This window comes from Cynoglossus semilaevis, chromosome 3 (assembly GCF_000523025.1).
Source record: "Cynoglossus semilaevis isolate Cse_v1.0 chromosome 3, Cse_v1.0, whole genome shotgun sequence".
NCBI lineage: Eukaryota > Metazoa > Chordata > Actinopteri > Pleuronectiformes > Cynoglossidae > Cynoglossus > Cynoglossus semilaevis.
This window is the reverse complement of record NC_024309.1, coordinates 12380699-12396324: the sequence shown is the minus strand read 5'-3', so window position 1 is coordinate 12396324 and position 15626 is coordinate 12380699. Positions and strand designations below refer to the sequence as shown.

The 15626-nt window shown below is 40.1% G+C and overlaps 2 protein-coding genes across 4 annotated transcripts in view; one reads left to right on the top strand and one right to left on the bottom strand.

Annotated features, from left to right (window-relative positions):
- Nucleotides 1-1726: 1726 nt before the first annotated feature.
- Nucleotides 1727-15626, bottom strand: part of LOC103377369 (inositol monophosphatase 1-like) — a 16251-nt gene continuing 2351 nt past the window's right edge. The window contains exons 2-12 of the mRNA XM_017031684.2: nucleotides 14691-14779; nucleotides 13701-13834; nucleotides 13482-13599; nucleotides 6757-6860; nucleotides 6202-6335; nucleotides 5730-5834; nucleotides 5430-5473; nucleotides 5220-5330; nucleotides 5013-5121; nucleotides 4409-4560; nucleotides 1727-2215 (exon numbers count right to left, since the gene is read on the bottom strand). Of these exons, the coding sequence (XP_016887173.1) occupies nucleotides 2103-2215; nucleotides 4409-4560; nucleotides 5013-5121; nucleotides 5220-5330; nucleotides 5430-5473; nucleotides 5730-5834; nucleotides 6202-6335; nucleotides 6757-6819 (831 nt within the window). The 5' untranslated portion in view covers nucleotides 6820-6860; nucleotides 13482-13599; nucleotides 13701-13834; nucleotides 14691-14779 and the 3' untranslated portion in view covers nucleotides 1727-2102. The remainder of the gene's footprint in view (nucleotides 2216-4408; nucleotides 4561-5012; nucleotides 5122-5219; nucleotides 5331-5429; nucleotides 5474-5729; nucleotides 5835-6201; nucleotides 6336-6756; nucleotides 6861-13481; nucleotides 13600-13700; nucleotides 13835-14690; nucleotides 14780-15626) is intronic.
- LOC103377368 (ADP-ribosyl cyclase/cyclic ADP-ribose hydrolase 1-like) lies at nucleotides 11350-15348 on the top strand. 3 transcript variants are annotated; one of them, XM_025054768.1, is made up of 9 exons: nucleotides 11350-11558; nucleotides 11649-11772; nucleotides 12193-12316; nucleotides 12402-12537; nucleotides 13541-13623; nucleotides 13720-13793; nucleotides 13879-13971; nucleotides 14711-14797; nucleotides 14877-15348. In XM_025054768.1, the coding sequence occupies exons 1-9, from the start codon at nucleotides 11489-11491 to the stop codon at nucleotides 14974-14976; spliced, it is 891 nt and encodes a 296-aa protein (XP_024910536.1). In that variant the 5' UTR covers nucleotides 11350-11488; the 3' UTR covers nucleotides 14977-15348. The 3 variants fall into 3 exon arrangements, with proteins under 3 accessions (XP_024910536.1, XP_024910534.1, XP_024910535.1); XM_025054766.1 differs by having other exon boundaries at nucleotides 13541-13793; XM_025054767.1 differs by having other exon boundaries at nucleotides 13541-13793; nucleotides 14855-15348.

The following is a 15626-nucleotide window of genomic DNA, read 5'->3' as shown; positions in this document are numbered from 1 at the left end:
CAGAGAGAAGTAAGAGAACAAGCAAAACAAATACATCAGCTGCGCCGTCTCCCCGGCAGGTCCGTTATGAATAATTTATTCGGGATGATGGATGTTTGGTTGTCGAAAATGGAGGCTCTAACTGAGGCCTGTCAGTAGGCTGAAGGTCAACGCTTCCACTTGAAAGATGAGCAGGAACAACAAGAGTCTGCGGGGTTTATTTCATGATAATTCAATACTCAAAACATTCTTATGGCAAACAAAAAAAAAAAAGAAAAACGCTCACGATGTCTGACTACCTTTAGTGCATTTTTCCACCTCCAAGTTTTGTTCCAAGACCTTTGGTAGGTAAATATTTGTCCGATGTTATTTCAATTCTTATTCCGACGCGTCTGTCTTTTTAAATACATGAGCAAAGTTCTAAAAGAGAGATGTCACCAGGTTGTCAAGGTCGGGGAACAAAGCAGAAGAATTACTGAACGGTACAGAGAAAAGAACTTAGGAAAGGTCACAAGATCATTTTAAATAAAAAAAAGTTACCAGCTTTTTCCCAGGACATTTGGGGCATCACTGGATTTACTTTGCATGTGCTGCAGTGTCTGTACGTTTGGAAGCTTTCATTTCACAAAGAGAGTTTGAATTATTACCAAAAAAAATCCTTCTATATTCCATTCGGAGTTAGAATAAACAATCTAGTAAAGTTTGTTTGTATCTTCCAATCATCATTCATCCTAAAAGTACAATCACCACAGAAGAACAACGAGAAGAAATCCAGAAAGTAAATGTTGGGTTAAGAAGGTTGTGTGGCAAGAAGAGAGACCTGGCTTCCAGTTGGCCGACCCCAGAAATCAATCCCAACATTGGTAATTGGTCCTGAACCAGTCGCCGCAGACCAACATGGACCATTGATCACTCTGGAGCGGAAACACAGGAGGAGAGCTGGGTTTGCTCAAGTTAAGTGTTTTCAAGCCGTTCGTTAGTCATCAGCAAACACCGGTTGGGGGTAGGAGGAAAAAAAAAACCAATAAAAAATAAAAAGAACTGAGCGATGGGTCCGTGGAGAGAGAAACTCGGGTGGATGGGCAACATCTGCTGCAGCCGCCGAAAGGGCAGAGGTACTGCAGCAGAGACTTTAACTTCGTGCTGAGCCTGTGAATGATTTTATCTCTTTTATATCAACAGCAACAGCAGCAGCAGCAGCAGCAGCAGCAGCAGGGGACTGGACGTTTCTCTTAGTGTTTTATGGACCTTCAGACAGAGGTCTCCTGTTCGTGGGTTTCCTGTCCTTTACATGGGAGGACAGGAAGAGGAGTCCACATAGTTTGAGGTTTGTATATTCATGGATGTCCTGGGAACACAGACACAGACATGTATAGGTGACATGTCAAGTGGTTCCAAAAGTCGGAACTCCCCTACACTAACACAGGTGTAACCTCATAATCTAGGACATCAAAACATCAGACAGGTCTGACTTACTCGTGAGAGCCGTAACGAAGGGCAAAGAGTTCCCAAAAAACACAAACGAAAAAAAGCAAATGTAGCAAAGTCCAGTGTATGGAATACAAGTGGCGAATGTAAACAAAGCCGTCGTCTGCGTACAGCGCTACGTGACAACGTATTCATCCGCTCCACTCGACAACTACTTTAAACATCGTATGTTGGAATGACAGAGCAAGAAGGGAGAAGGCTGACCAACCACAAAACTGTATTTTTGTGGCATCAAAGACAGGCAGGAGTACACAGAGTGTGACGGACACGAAAGTCCTTTAATCTTTAGTGCAAAACCTAGAGTGAAAAACACATTTAACTTAATTAAAACTAATACATGATATTATAAAAGAAAGCATTAATGTCGGAAAAATAAAAACAAACAACGGGCACAAATATATTTGATCATCTATAGAATACATGATTTTTTGACCCTCACCTAATAAAGGATAAAAGGTAAAACGACACCTGCAGGACTGGAATCTCTCTCTCTGTTGAACGCAGAAGTTAGGATGGATGGATCCTACAACACTCATCTTCAGAGGTAGGTTCATTTTTGGGTGAGTTTTAAGGCAAATACTGAGCCCTGATGTGAAGAGTCCTGTCCGCAGCAGCTGTGGACGATGTGTGGACGTTTACTGATCGTCTCTGCCGACGTCAAACTCGATTATCTCCCTCACCAGTCGTTCGGCCACCGCCCTGCTGCTCGCCACAATCAGCCTCCGGGACATCAGATCAAATGGACCACCTGGTGACGAGAGAGAAATGAGGGCTAGGGACGTGATTCCATTAAATTAACCCTTTAAACGACCTTTTCTATGATCTTCTGTTTAGATAACTATTTCGTCAAAGCGAAAAAAAATTAATTCCCGCATTAATTAATCATCAATAGCCGCAGGTCAACATTAAATCATAGATTGTATATAAGGAGTGGACTGAATCATACAGTACATACCTGTGTTGGAGTCCAGTGAACGCGGCGTTCTCACAACACTATCACAGTTTCAGCTCAACTTCTCTTTAAATGTGAAGTCAGTTTTGTTGAACGGCGATCACATTTAGCGAAAAACAGAGGATAAAGTCGAGGACGAAAGGGAATTGGGAGCGGACAACGAGCGTGAATGACTTCTATACAAATTAATTGTCAGTTAACGATGGACTTTCATGCGAGTATTCATGAATACATGATGATTAATCGTGATCAAATATTGTAATTGTGAATAATCGTGATTCAATTTTTTAAATCGTGATTTAATTACAATTAAATTTTTTAAATCGTGATTTAATTACAAATATTTCAACTGCGATTAATTATCACGATATATTGAGCGATTGGCACATTTTGACCCCCAACATTTATCCCTGTCATTTCAACTGCGATTAATTATCACCATATATTGAGCGATTGGCAGATGTCATTTTGACCCCCAACATTTATCCCTGTGGGGGTCACGGATGAAGGCTAACATCCAAGGACGTCTTTCGTAATCCTATCGTCCGACATGTTTAACCACTTCACTGATGGAAAGTCAATAGTATCTTTGTATAATATTCAGGCACCAGGTGGAAAATGGCACATCACGTGTTTCATATTTTACTAAATCAGACAGCGGGGGAGAGACGGGAAAAAAAACCCAAAGAGTAAATTAAATCTCAGACACTTTAATCTCCTCTAAGAGCTTTAACCTCAAGGTTACCACCATGAAGTGACAACCTATCGACTGGCTCTTCAGAGTGACGGCCAAATGTTTTATTTGGAAGCCACTGAGCGTCTACATTAAAGGACTGATCATTCTTGTTATTCATCCGACTTATTAGTCATTAGGTTGACTGTTCTGCAGACGCGCCGCTGAATCTCAATAAGCACCGATGGAAGTGTTGCCGGGTGAGTGAAACCAACGCCGAGCGTTTCATTCCCAGATGCTCGCTCATCTGTGTACAAGCAGGTTTTATGAGGTCGGGGTCAATTTTTCATATTTTTCAGGATGAATAATAAATAGAAACGGTGTAAGAAGGTGAGGCGCTACGACCTTCGCTAGTTCGCCTTAGTCTAAAGACGGGGGAGCGATGTGGTCTCGGCTCATTCCTGTAACGCCGCCCTCCAGGATGAAAGAGCCTTGAAGTCGAAAAAGGTTTTGTGTCTCCTTTATTACTGCAGACTTTTAAATAAACACAGTGGGGGGTGGGGGCGGGGGGGTTCTGTTGTTGGAAAACCACCACCATGACCAAGTTAGATTTGAGTCAAGAGACTTGAGAGACAAGAGATTTCAAGTCAGAGTCTTAGTCGTAAATGTCACTGAAGTTTTGGTCATTGTTGTTCATTCAAGAGAATAGTTTGTCATCTGCAAATCACGTCACGACAGCCTGGGGTCGCACCAAATTAATGAACTGTCAGCAGGTGTCACTACAGTGTTTCAGTTTCAGTTTCAATGGTCAATTTCAAGTCCTTAAAGTTTGAAGATTTGTTATATTTTGACACATAGTATACACCGTATAAGTGACAGATGATACAGATATAACTGGTAAATATAAACAGTCATGTCTTACATGTGTGTTTGAGCAGGCTGGTGGGAACCAATCACGAGTGGCCAGTCTTTAGAGACGTTTATATCAACCCAGACGAGGGAACTCAGACAGAGATTCTCCGGCATTTTGAAGCAGGATGGAAAGATCAATACCCAACACTGAGGCTTTGTAACAATAAATGTTTTATTGTCATTAATAATTTGTCATATTTGCACAGAGAGAGAAGAGAGAGACTCTCTCCCGACTCTTTGTCCTCTGAGTGCAGTACACCCCCTCTCCTCCCCCCCCTCTCCCCTCCAGCCTGATCAGCCTGCTGCACGGCTACATCACTGCTTCACCCAGAGACTCTAAGACCTTTGAAAAGTTCAGCAGCGGCGCTCGTTTCTATGGTGCTCACATTTAATCAGCGACTTACCTGAAATGTCCATGATGACTCCCCCTGCTTCAGTAACAATGGCGGCCCCTCCGGCCATGTCCCAGCAGTGGATGCCCATGTGGTAATAGGCATCAGCCGAGCCACATGCTACCAAACACATGTTGACGGCTGCACTGCCCGGGGATCGGATTCTGGAGAAGAGAAATCGAAGATGTGTACTGCAGAAGTGCACGAGATTTGTTGTGTTGAGTTCTAAAAGTGTGGCTCTAGTAAATACTACGACCATTTAACCAATACCAGGTTTATATACTAGTGTTTTTACCATAACATTTTAATTCTTTGGTAGTTCTGTCTTTAATTTCTTTGCATGTTACAGTGCATGTGATACACAATAAATCTGGGGTACCCAACCACTGGGCTGAGGACCAGACCATGGATCGTTTGGTAAATCAAGTCTCAACAGCATTATTTTTTTTTTCTTCATTACAAAAGACTAACCGATCTACATGTAATGTTTTTGTTTTTTTTAGCAGGTTTTTACTTCTCTAACAGTAGTTCACTTTTAAGCCGGTTTTTACTTCTCTAACAGTAGTTCACATTTGTGGCTACTGTTATCTGCCAGGTGTGCTGTGTTCAAATGTACCCGTGTACAGGGATGCTGAGGATGGCCGTGATGTTGGCTGTCATGGTTTTGAAGTGCTCAGGGTTGCTCTTGAAGCCCGTTTCAGTCAGGACCAGAGATTTGGTTATGTCTGAAAACACAAGATAAGATAATGAGAGGGAGTTTGGCTCCACCTGGTGGTTTCTTCATCAAACTGCATCATTAATGAAAAATGACTTGTACGTGTACCTTCTTGTCCAGACACTTTGATTGGAACTCCGTTACAGAACGCACCCTTTCCCTTCCTGGCCGTGTACATTTTGTCCTCAATGCAGCTGTAGACAATACCAAATTCTATCTGAGAACCAAGGCAAAGAGACAGCAGCATTAATGTGGTGTGTGGGAGAGAAAATATAATCTCTTTATAGAGATATATATATATATAAAAAAATCCTACGGCTTTCTTCACAGTGAAGCCTATTGACACAGCCACAAATGGAAACCTGCAGAGAAAAAAGGAGAGAATTTAGAACATGAAAAACCCCTTTAATTAACTCCCCATCGGTTAAAGCTCAGAGGAATCGGTTCCAATCAGGAGCTCAGTTTCATCTACGTTGTCTAATTATCCCAGACAGAGAGGACAGTTGTACAGAGGAGCTAATTAAAAGATAAAAATAGTAAGGGAAAAGGCAAAGATAAAACCAACCCGAGTGGTTCCTGTGCGGATGTTGATAATTTAAGAACAGACAGTACTAGTACCTGTGAACGAAGTTAGTGGTGCCATCGATAGGGTCAATGATCCAGGTGGGGTCATCGGTCAGGACACTCGGGGAGCCTGCTGCTACGGACTCCTCACCTATGAAGCTTGACCAAAATTCAAAAAATCAAGTTTTGGACAGGGTTCTGTGGCAAATAAATATCAACCTTGTTTACATTTAAGTTTGAAAAAAAAAAAGGCAAACACTACATTTGCAGTCAGGAGTAACACAACAGTTAAACAACAAGATGTAATGTGTAAAAATATAATTACTAAATTAAATTGTCAGGTAACTTTATGCCAAAAAGGGGAAAAAATATACACTGAAAAACAGCACAGCATAAAAAAAGCAAACAAGTAAAAAGCCTAAATTAAAAACATCAAGCAAGGTGTATATTTAAATGATCCTAGTGTCATTAAAAAGACATAAAGGGCATGAAAAAAAAAATCACACATCCACATCAAACCAGGTACCTGTGTGTGGGGTACTTCTCCTTGATGGAGGATATAATTAATTGTTCCACTCTCTGGTCCGTTTCAGTCACCAGGTCGACCGGCGAGCTCTTCTGCATGATAGCGATGTCCTTCTGGAGCGCGTCACGGATCATCTACCAGGAGAACGACAACAACAACAGAGTCAGCCTAGGCTTTCTTTTTTTATTATTATTATTTATTTTGCATACCAGCCACTATTCATTGCCACAAACATCATCAGCAATGATGGTCCAAATGTGTTGAAACTGACTTTCTAATGCCTATTATTTACAAAAACCTACTTTTCACATAAATGACCAATAATTGTTGTGGGTAAACTGGGACACCATAACAGAGTTAAATTCTTCCTATGTTTCTCATGCACGAAGAAGAGTAACTGAAATTGTAGCCGATTATATTTAATGACATTAAAAACTATGAACAACACCCTGTCCCTAGGCATTTCTAATGATGATCCACAAGACACACGGGTTTCCAGGCCAAATAAGGAACAGTGCAGCTTCATCTGGTTTTTTTTGTTTTTTTTTTCCTCACTTTTCCAGCCTTTTTGGTGACCTCTATGCAATGGTCCATGCACTCCTGCCAAGGATCACTCATGATGATTAAAAGAAAATACTGATATTGTCAACGTCCGTGACCTGCAAAGAAAAAGAAAGAAAATTCACTGAACTGGAATTATAATGTATAAGAAATGGATTCTTGCTTGAACAGCTATGATAAAAACAAGTGATAAACCTCTTATAAAAGCCAATAATTACAGTAAACATATGCAGCCTGTGATAGCGTCTGAGCTAAGTTAGCTTCTTGTGCTAATCGGCTTTCCTAGAAGGACTGAGCGACACCGACGGTGGAAGACAACAACTCCTACAAACAATAAATTAAATAAAAAATACCAAGGTCACGCCTATATAAGGCTTGGCTAAGTTAAAAAACACGTTATACCAGGCCATATATGAAATGTGATGCTAACACACCCACCTGCAGACAGGGAAACTTGTCAATATACTTCTCTCGAAGGGTAGGTGGGACTGAGGAAATCCTCACTCTCATTGGTCAACTTCTGCCATCCGGGAGAAATCTCTGTCTTTGATTGGTTATATTTGTGATGCATTTACGTCTCAACGTAGTTGTTGTAAATTACAGTTTTACGAGTGTAAAAAATGTCAAAAATCGATCAATTCAATGACTGTGTTCGCATGGAATATTTAATTTAATTTAATTTTAAATATTTAATTACTAAGAAATAGCTAAAAGTTATCACAAGTTAACATAAAATGATTTAATTCTACTTTTTCACCCACAATAACCCTTTTGAACTTGTCTGTAAACAGACCTGTCACTAAACAGGAGGTCAAAAAGGCAGCCGCGAGGAGACTTTGAACAGAAGCTGTTTAAGATGTTGGAGTTGTCTCACGTCTGGTAAACATCTAAGCAATGATGGTGTGGCAGCTTAAACTCCAGGGTGTGATGACAAGGAGGAAGAGGGTCATTGACTCCCAGACTGGGACTGATTCAGACAGAAACATCCGGAAAATGTAAATTCAGAGAGAAGGAATCTCAACTGCTGTTGTTTTGTGTGCTGCAAACTTTCTGAAACACTAACACTAAGGACAAAGTATAATATCCGTCACTGACAAGTTGGACTGTAAGGATAGAATGACATTTGATATTAATTCAGAAGACATACCTGTGAAGGTAAGGAGATGCCTCTGAGAGAGGCAAGTAGGGCTATGTAGCAGGTTAGGGTGATAAAAAACAAAGATGGAAGAGACATTTTAAGGTGGAAAGGTGGTTTGTCTAACAGGAGAGAATGCAGGAAAAAGTGGGACTGAAGCAAAGAAAAACAGAAGAATAAGAATGAATAAATAAATAAAATGATCGAGTATTTTTGGCTCCATGACAACTTAAAGACTGATTAATTGATAAACATGGTGGTTAAAGGCAGTACAGTTTACTACCTCAAGAAAACAGTGTTTAAATAATTAAGTTACTAAGAAAAAAATACATTAAATAAGGATGATGTTACTGTATGAACTTTCCTGTATAATTTAGTTTGTCAGTTTTAGCCGTGTGTGAACATTGATTTTTTACAGATTTGTAACTTTCAGCTCCATCCTAAGTATTTTTGTTTTTCTTCCACAGCCTCTGCTTCGAGAATATATCCAGCTACTTAACCTCAGAGCATTTTCTGTCAATAAGCTCCAGCGGCTCCGGGGAGAAGCTGTGTTTTCCTGCGCAGAACGCTAACTATGCAATTAGCTTCCAAAACACAAGGGCACTTTCTCATCCGTACTCCCTGAGAGATCTCACCTCGTAAGGACTTCATTCCAAAAGGCGGCAGAAACTCAAAACGAATTTATATTCATGGGTAATAAGGAGTCTGGCAACATTTAGGCAAATATTGAACCAAAGTGGAATTTGTTTGTGGCTTTGAGACTTGAGGCTGAAGAATAAGAATCAAGTAAACTTGAGAGGCACTTTCTACAACGAGATTTAATATCTTTTTCCATCAAGTATTGATCTGGTATTTCTGCCTTGGATTCCTGTACAATAATCAAATTAATGAGGCGTTTATGTTCTAAAAATGTGTTGAAAATACAGGATTTTAGCTTGTATTATGGCCATACTGTATATCCACTTGCCTTGGCCTTGCATTTAAAAAAATAAAGTTACATAATGAAAAGTAAAACTCTTAAAGTAAGATTAGATTTTCCTACTCTGGATTCCAAATACAAATGTACAAACTGTTTTGTACATTTTGTCTCTTACAAAAACTGAACGTCAGCCTCTTTGAACAGTTGGTTGCAACAAGGCTCATGTACAAATAGCTGCTGTTGTGAAAGCCAAAAAAGGGACGTTGGTGGGATTTGTCCGTGTCCACACTCGTTTCAACACAGACAGTCGTGGGAAAAAAAAAAATCTTTTCACCTTGTTAGAATTCAATAAGTTGAATGCGGTAAATATGAAACAGGTAGATGTTCACAAAAATGATTTTGCAGCTGCAGAAGTGAAGCCCAGTATATGCCAGATTTTTTTTTTTTTTTACTAGATGCTGTTTATTAATCCTAACCTACAGATGACCCTCAGCCCACTCTGCAGCCCACACTGGTGTCCATATGCTGCAGGGCTACATCCATTTCTGTGATAGCCTTGAAATAGTAGCAAATATATTTTGGTCTCAGCAGAAACTGGAAACGTCATGGCCCATAGAGCTGAAAAACTGGAACACAGTCACTCTAATTTGTACCATGTATAGCGATGGTGCCTAGGTGGTCCACTCCTTCTTTTGCCAGATCTGGGCCACAAGTCGGCCACAGCATTGCCACATGCCATTCAAAACAGAAGTGGTGCAGATATGGGTCATTTAGAGAGAAAACTAGATGATATGTTGCCCAGAGGGCCGCTCTGGGCAACTGGGCAACACGCTGTCAGGATGTGGTAACGGGAGAAACTTTAGTGAAAGATTCCTGTGTGTGTGTTTATCTTTTCAAAATAACAAACAAAGAAAACCTCTCGTAAAAACACGTGTGATGCCGAGCATCTCAATTCCCGTTAGTTGTTGTTGTTGTTGTTATTGACTGATCCTTTTCTGGCAATAACTGTAACAGGCCGTAAAAAAAAAAAAAAAAGTTGGCACCCCTCAGTGGACATACGGAGCATTACAAGGGTATTACAACAGCACGTGGTGAGGAAAAAAAAACAAGAACAGGAAAAGATTATGAATCAAATACTTGACAAGATTTAAACAGATCAGCTCCTGTATGGGTCAGGGGGTCTGTCTCAACCCCCCAGACTAGATCTACTGGGGGGGGGTTCTGGGCAGGAAGACTGTTAGTACTTATTCCAAATGCTAAGACAGATTGTGCCATCTCCCTCTGCCTGTCAAGTTAAATTATAGACATCAAATTTGAGTAAACATTTTTGACAAATGTTTCTGCATTTCTTCATGTCTTAAAAACAGACGACTTTACTCCTCCTGTGTCTTCAGGAACTCTCACTCACACTGTGTGGCCTGATTCAGAGCGCCACCATAATGGGAGTCATGTGGATCTGGCTGTTTGTTATTTGGACAAGAGCTGTCCAGTATGAGAAAGTCTCTGTGGGTTTGGCGTGGAGCACGCTCGGTCAGAACTACGACAAAGAAGTAAGTACACGACCCATAAGACCGGGCCATGCAACGTCCTGCCTGGGAAACTGTGAGTGTGGAGTAAGTGCCCGTCATTTATCTGTCATCTGTTATGACTGCGTGCCCTTTCAGGTCTGAATGGAAAATATTTAGCTTTTAATTGAAATGCTGGGAGCGATATTGTTGTCTAAAGGTCGGCCAACGAGTTAATCGTTACTTGTCAGGGATGTCGATTTTTTTTTTTTTTCGTTTAGAAAACTTAAGCTGCACTTCCTTGGTTAGGTGGTGAAAAAATACACAGGTTATGGTGACATTTATTCAGGGACCAAAAAAAAAATGCTGTCTTTAATCCACAAATGTTTCTAAAGAAAACCTTTTTACTGATTTTTACAAAACACCACTGCAGTCAGATAACAAAGAGAAAAGTATTTAAAAATCCCAGTTTTGTCATTGATTTATTTAACATTTAATAAATTACTGATATCAGCAGCAGTAAAAGAAAATGCAGCTTATAATAAAAGTTAAATTGACAAAAAAAGAAATTCGAAATTTAGAAATATGTGGTTGTTAGTCTATTCGAAACTTAGAAATATGTGGTTGTTAGTCTGAAAGTCAAAAGTTAGTCTAAAAGAAAAAAATAATCCTCAGATTTTGCTAACTAACAATAACCAAATACTGCCAAGATGGTTTAAAATGACCCCGATGCTAAAAGGTTAGCCTTCAACAGCTAAAGGTTAGCACAAGTAAGGTAAAGATAATGAAAGAGTAAAAAAAACGAAGACATATTTTGAGAGGGTCCCTTCAGGTTTTTATGTTTGGAGGTAAATTAAAGACTTCAGTCATTGCGACGTCATGTGTTTTAAATTAAAGGCCTGGACTTCAGTCATTGCGACGTCATGTGTTTGATCTTTGTCTTCTTTGACCAACTCCACTGAGCTAATACCACTGAACCCAGCAAAGATGAAGGGAACTGTCACTGTGATGAAAGATGAAACATGGGAGTTTTTCTTTTTTTTTTTTAGGTCGAAGGACAATCAGATCCCACACACACTGTAAACACCTGCTTTTGATATTTGAAAGAATGTAACAGTTGGACCTGATCCCAAACTGATTGAAGGTTTTCTTTTCACAGTGGAGAAAATGGAATCATGTTCAGACATGAATCCTCATTTCCCGGCAGTGACCTTTACGAAGATCAGCCTGATTTCGTGTGAGTAACCTGATCGTTACTCTTTCATCAACTCTTTGATCAGCCTTTCACGCAACACAATTTCGATTTTACTTTGTCTCCTATTGAAAGGTTCCATCCTGTCCCTGATTGGCCTGGCTCAAATGAAGTCACAGCTCGGCACCACCCCCAACATCAGGGACATTGTGGTGGGACGGTGTTACGTTTACAACGCTCTGATTGATCCCAGTTTAAGGTGGAAAAAAACCCCAATGTATTTTGATTAATTGATGAATACTTAGATCTGATTTTATTACTAATTCACATGTCGTTATTAAAGTAAATTCATTGGTGTTCAAGAGTCAGAGCTAACCAGTTAGCCATTAGCTAAAAGGCATAAAATAACAGCCATATTATCGAAAGATCAACAAAGTTGCAAAAAATATTATCAAAGCTTAGACCAAATGTTAAACCACTAAAATATAGATAAATTATAAGTACAGATTTGCCTAGAAGTGGATGAAAGAAAAACAAAAAACAAAAAGATAACAGGAAACTAGCCCAGAGTTAGCCAAATGCTATCAAAAATTTAAAAAATGGATAAGGCAAACTGGATAAAATTCAAAAAACAAAATATAAAAAAATCAGTAAATATTGTTGTCGTTCTATGTCGTAGGTTGGACTGTGTGAAGATGTGGAGACAGTTTGAGGACGCGGTGGTCCTTCAGTCCTCATGTAACGTGACTGTGGACTATCTACCAATATTTTACACCGTTCCACAGAGTGGACCATGTCACAGAGTGAGGACAGTGTGAGGTCATCATCGAGTTTTGCTCTCATGTAGACTTTGTTTCATTTTATTCTACTTTTTTTTTTCCTATTTAGTCTCTTTTCTGGAGTAAAACCAGGAAGCTAATGCACAGCTACGCCGCTGCTGTCGGAACCTTCTGGACCCTGGAGGACACACTGATTGGCTTCCTGTTCAACGACCTCCACTGGTGCGGACAACACAAAAATCCTGGTGTGTTTTTTTACTCTCACTTTCAAGACATACCGCAAAGATTTTTTTTTGTTTTTTTTTGTTTTTTAAGTTTTAAAACGGTCGTCAGTCCTCTAGTGGTGTCAAGAGGTAATAAACAATAAAACTGGGTTGGCGGATGAAAACTTGTGAACTAGAGCTAGTGTTAAATTATGTCTAAGTTGCTAAGAAAACAGGGATAAACACACACACAGTTAAAGTCGTCAGGGAACCTGTTTGCAGTAGCCTACAGTCCTGATTGTCATCTGCGTACAGGATATCTTTGGGGGATTTTTCTAGCAGACAAACATTACATGCCCCACATCATTCCTCTAAATAAATAAAATAATCCACCTGCAGCTGGTTTTATTTTTACTCATGTAATTTGCCTCAAAAAACCTCAGTACATTTACATGAAGTTACAATACGTTTTGTAACTCCTTTTCTATAAGAAAAAAAAAATTAATTAGCTGCTACAATTAGCATTAGCGTCCTTGTCTAACTCTGTTGTTAGCTATTCCAAAGATTAACAATACAGTCGGATGGATTTGCAGATTCTGTTAGCTAGTTTGAGTCTTTGAAGTTTTGCGATATACCGTATTTGCTACTTTTAAAATTTAGCTTTGTAGGCTAACCATGACCGTAGTCCTCTATGCCAGGTTTATAATAATCCAAACTCATCCATTTTTTTTCTGTTTTATGCTAATTTTTAGCCTTGTGCAAAATTATTTTTATAGTTAGCTTTTTTAAATTTTTAATCATTGCATCTTTTAGCTTATCTTTTGGCTCAACCTCAGGTTTTTTTTGTACTAACTTAAGCTAACTTTTTAAGCTAACTTGTCTTTGGACAGTGTTTCATCTGTTTTGTGTAACATTTAGACATATTTGAAAATGTCCTCAACCAGACTCTGTGATGCCGTCGGTGCCGTGTATTCCAGAATACTTACTTTTGACTCAGATCTGTTCGTCATCAGCCGTGTCAGCTGAACCTCTGTGTGACTCGCAGGGTTTGATTTCAGCTCATGTCCCATGTGGTCCACGTGCAGGAACCATCCGATGTACTCCCTGTGGAGACAGGCCTCTGAGAGTGTGAGCGCAGTGACCGCACGCATCCTCGTACAACTCTGTGAATTATTGCCCCTGTGCGACTTCCCCCGCTCACTCACTCTCTCATCACTGCTGCAGTTTGCAGAAACGGCGTGTGGCAACGTCACCGTGCTGCTGAACGGCTCCATTGTCAACGCCTTCGACAGGAACAGGTGGAACGAAGCAGTTCACGCAGCACTGACTGAGCAGGAAGCTGTGAAATGATAAAGTCAATAATTTAATTTTTTATTCTCACAGCATGCTGGGAAGTGTTGAAGTCAACGGTCTCAGACCAGAGAAGGTGGAATACGTGAACATTAAAGTGGCGGCTGATCAACAGGGGCCGTACATGTACAGGATAAAAACCTTTTTTCATACGTTTTTATCACTGATATTTGTCGGCTGCAGATTGTCTCTAGTCGTTTTTGGAAAAAAGCCCAGTAAACAAACTGGGTTTATTAACATCAGTGCAGGTCATTAACTGTTAACTGATTGACCTTTGACATTTATCGGCCGGTGAGAAGCTAATGATTTTTAATCATCAGTCAGATACAGTTTTATCAGGAGGAAGCAAAGTGTGAAGTCCAGCTTTTACCGCAAGAAGCTCTTCCTTCACAATGAGAACATTTCCTGTTTGGTAAAGTTGTTATGATATAAACTTTTTTTTTTATTATTTCCTTACATTCTTATGCTAGTTTTTTGTTATTTATCTTAGTATGATAAGCTAACATTTAGTTATATTTTTGATACTCTATGACTATGCTAATTTTCAGTTTATTATCATCTTACACTTCTGTCTACGTTTGTTGTGTTTTAGCCATATTTGAGCATTTTTAGGTTTATTTTAGTTAATACTTTTCAGTGAATATTAATTAATACATGGCTAAGTTTAAACTATATCAGTGCTTTGGCATCAAACTTTTTTTTTTTTTAATTTCAGACTGGCTAGAATAGTCGCTAACTTAAGCAATCATAACTTTTCATTTTACCATATAACTAAATCAGCTAAATGTTGCTGCTATCTTTAAGAGTGTGTTTTCATAATACGTTACCACATCGCTAATGCTAACCTCATTTTGTCCCTGTGCAGAGAATCTTGTCATCGAGGCTCCGTCTTAGACCTGATCCAGATCCTCCAGTCCAGGGGTTTCCAGTGGACCTGCACAGACAGTGATCAGTGAGTGACAGCCAATCAATGTTGGTAAAAACAAACACAGTGTTGACGCAGCCACAGGTGTCGTCACTTGTTTCCACAGAACCCTGACGATTCTCCAGTGCATCCAGGATCCGACAGAACCAACGTGTCGGACTTATTTTAACAGCCTGGAACAAGGGAAGTGTTCTGTGTCTGACTGATGCAGCCCAACTCCAAAATCCATGTTGGACCAGCTGCCTGTGTCGGGGTCTGACCTCTGACCCACAGAAAGTGGATCTCTGTTCTCTGGTTATATTTAGCGGCTCACGAGACGGGGACATAATTCATATGTCAGTTTGGCAAAAACACAGACTCAGGCCAGACTTCAAATCTGATCACACACACTGTTTTAGAACAGAAAAAACAGTGGTCTGACTTTATTAAAGAACCCTGTTTGAATGGAAAACCTCACCTTTTGTTACACAGCATTTCTCAACATGTTGAAATGTCTGATTTTCTTCTAATGCATAATAGTTACTGGCTGACTGACTGACTGACTGACTGGCTGACTGACTGACTGACTGAATGACTGACTGGCTGACTGACTGACTGACTGACTGGCTGACTGACTGACTGACTGAATGACTGACTGGCTGACTGACTGACTGACTGACTGACCGACTGACCGATGACTGACTGACTGACTGGCGGACTGACTGGCTGACTGACTGACTGACTAACCGATGACTGGCTGACTGACTGGCTGACTGACGGACTGACTGACTGACAGACTGACTGATTGGCTGACTGACTGACTGGCTCACTGACTGGCTGACTGACTGGCTGACTGACAGACTGACTGACTGACTGA

Coding starts and splice junctions, on each gene's coding strand:
- LOC103377368 (XM_025054766.1), top strand. CDS start 11,489: ATGGAATCATGTTCAGACATGAATCCTCATTTCCCGGCAGTGACCTTT. Junction 12,317..12,401: donor AGAGTGGACCATGTCACAGA/GTGAGGACAGTG, acceptor TTTCCTATTTAG/TCTCTTTTCTGGAGTAAAAC. Junction 13,972..14,710: donor GATCAACAGGGGCCGTACAT/GTACAGGATAAA, acceptor GTCCCTGTGCAG/AGAATCTTGTCATCGAGGCT.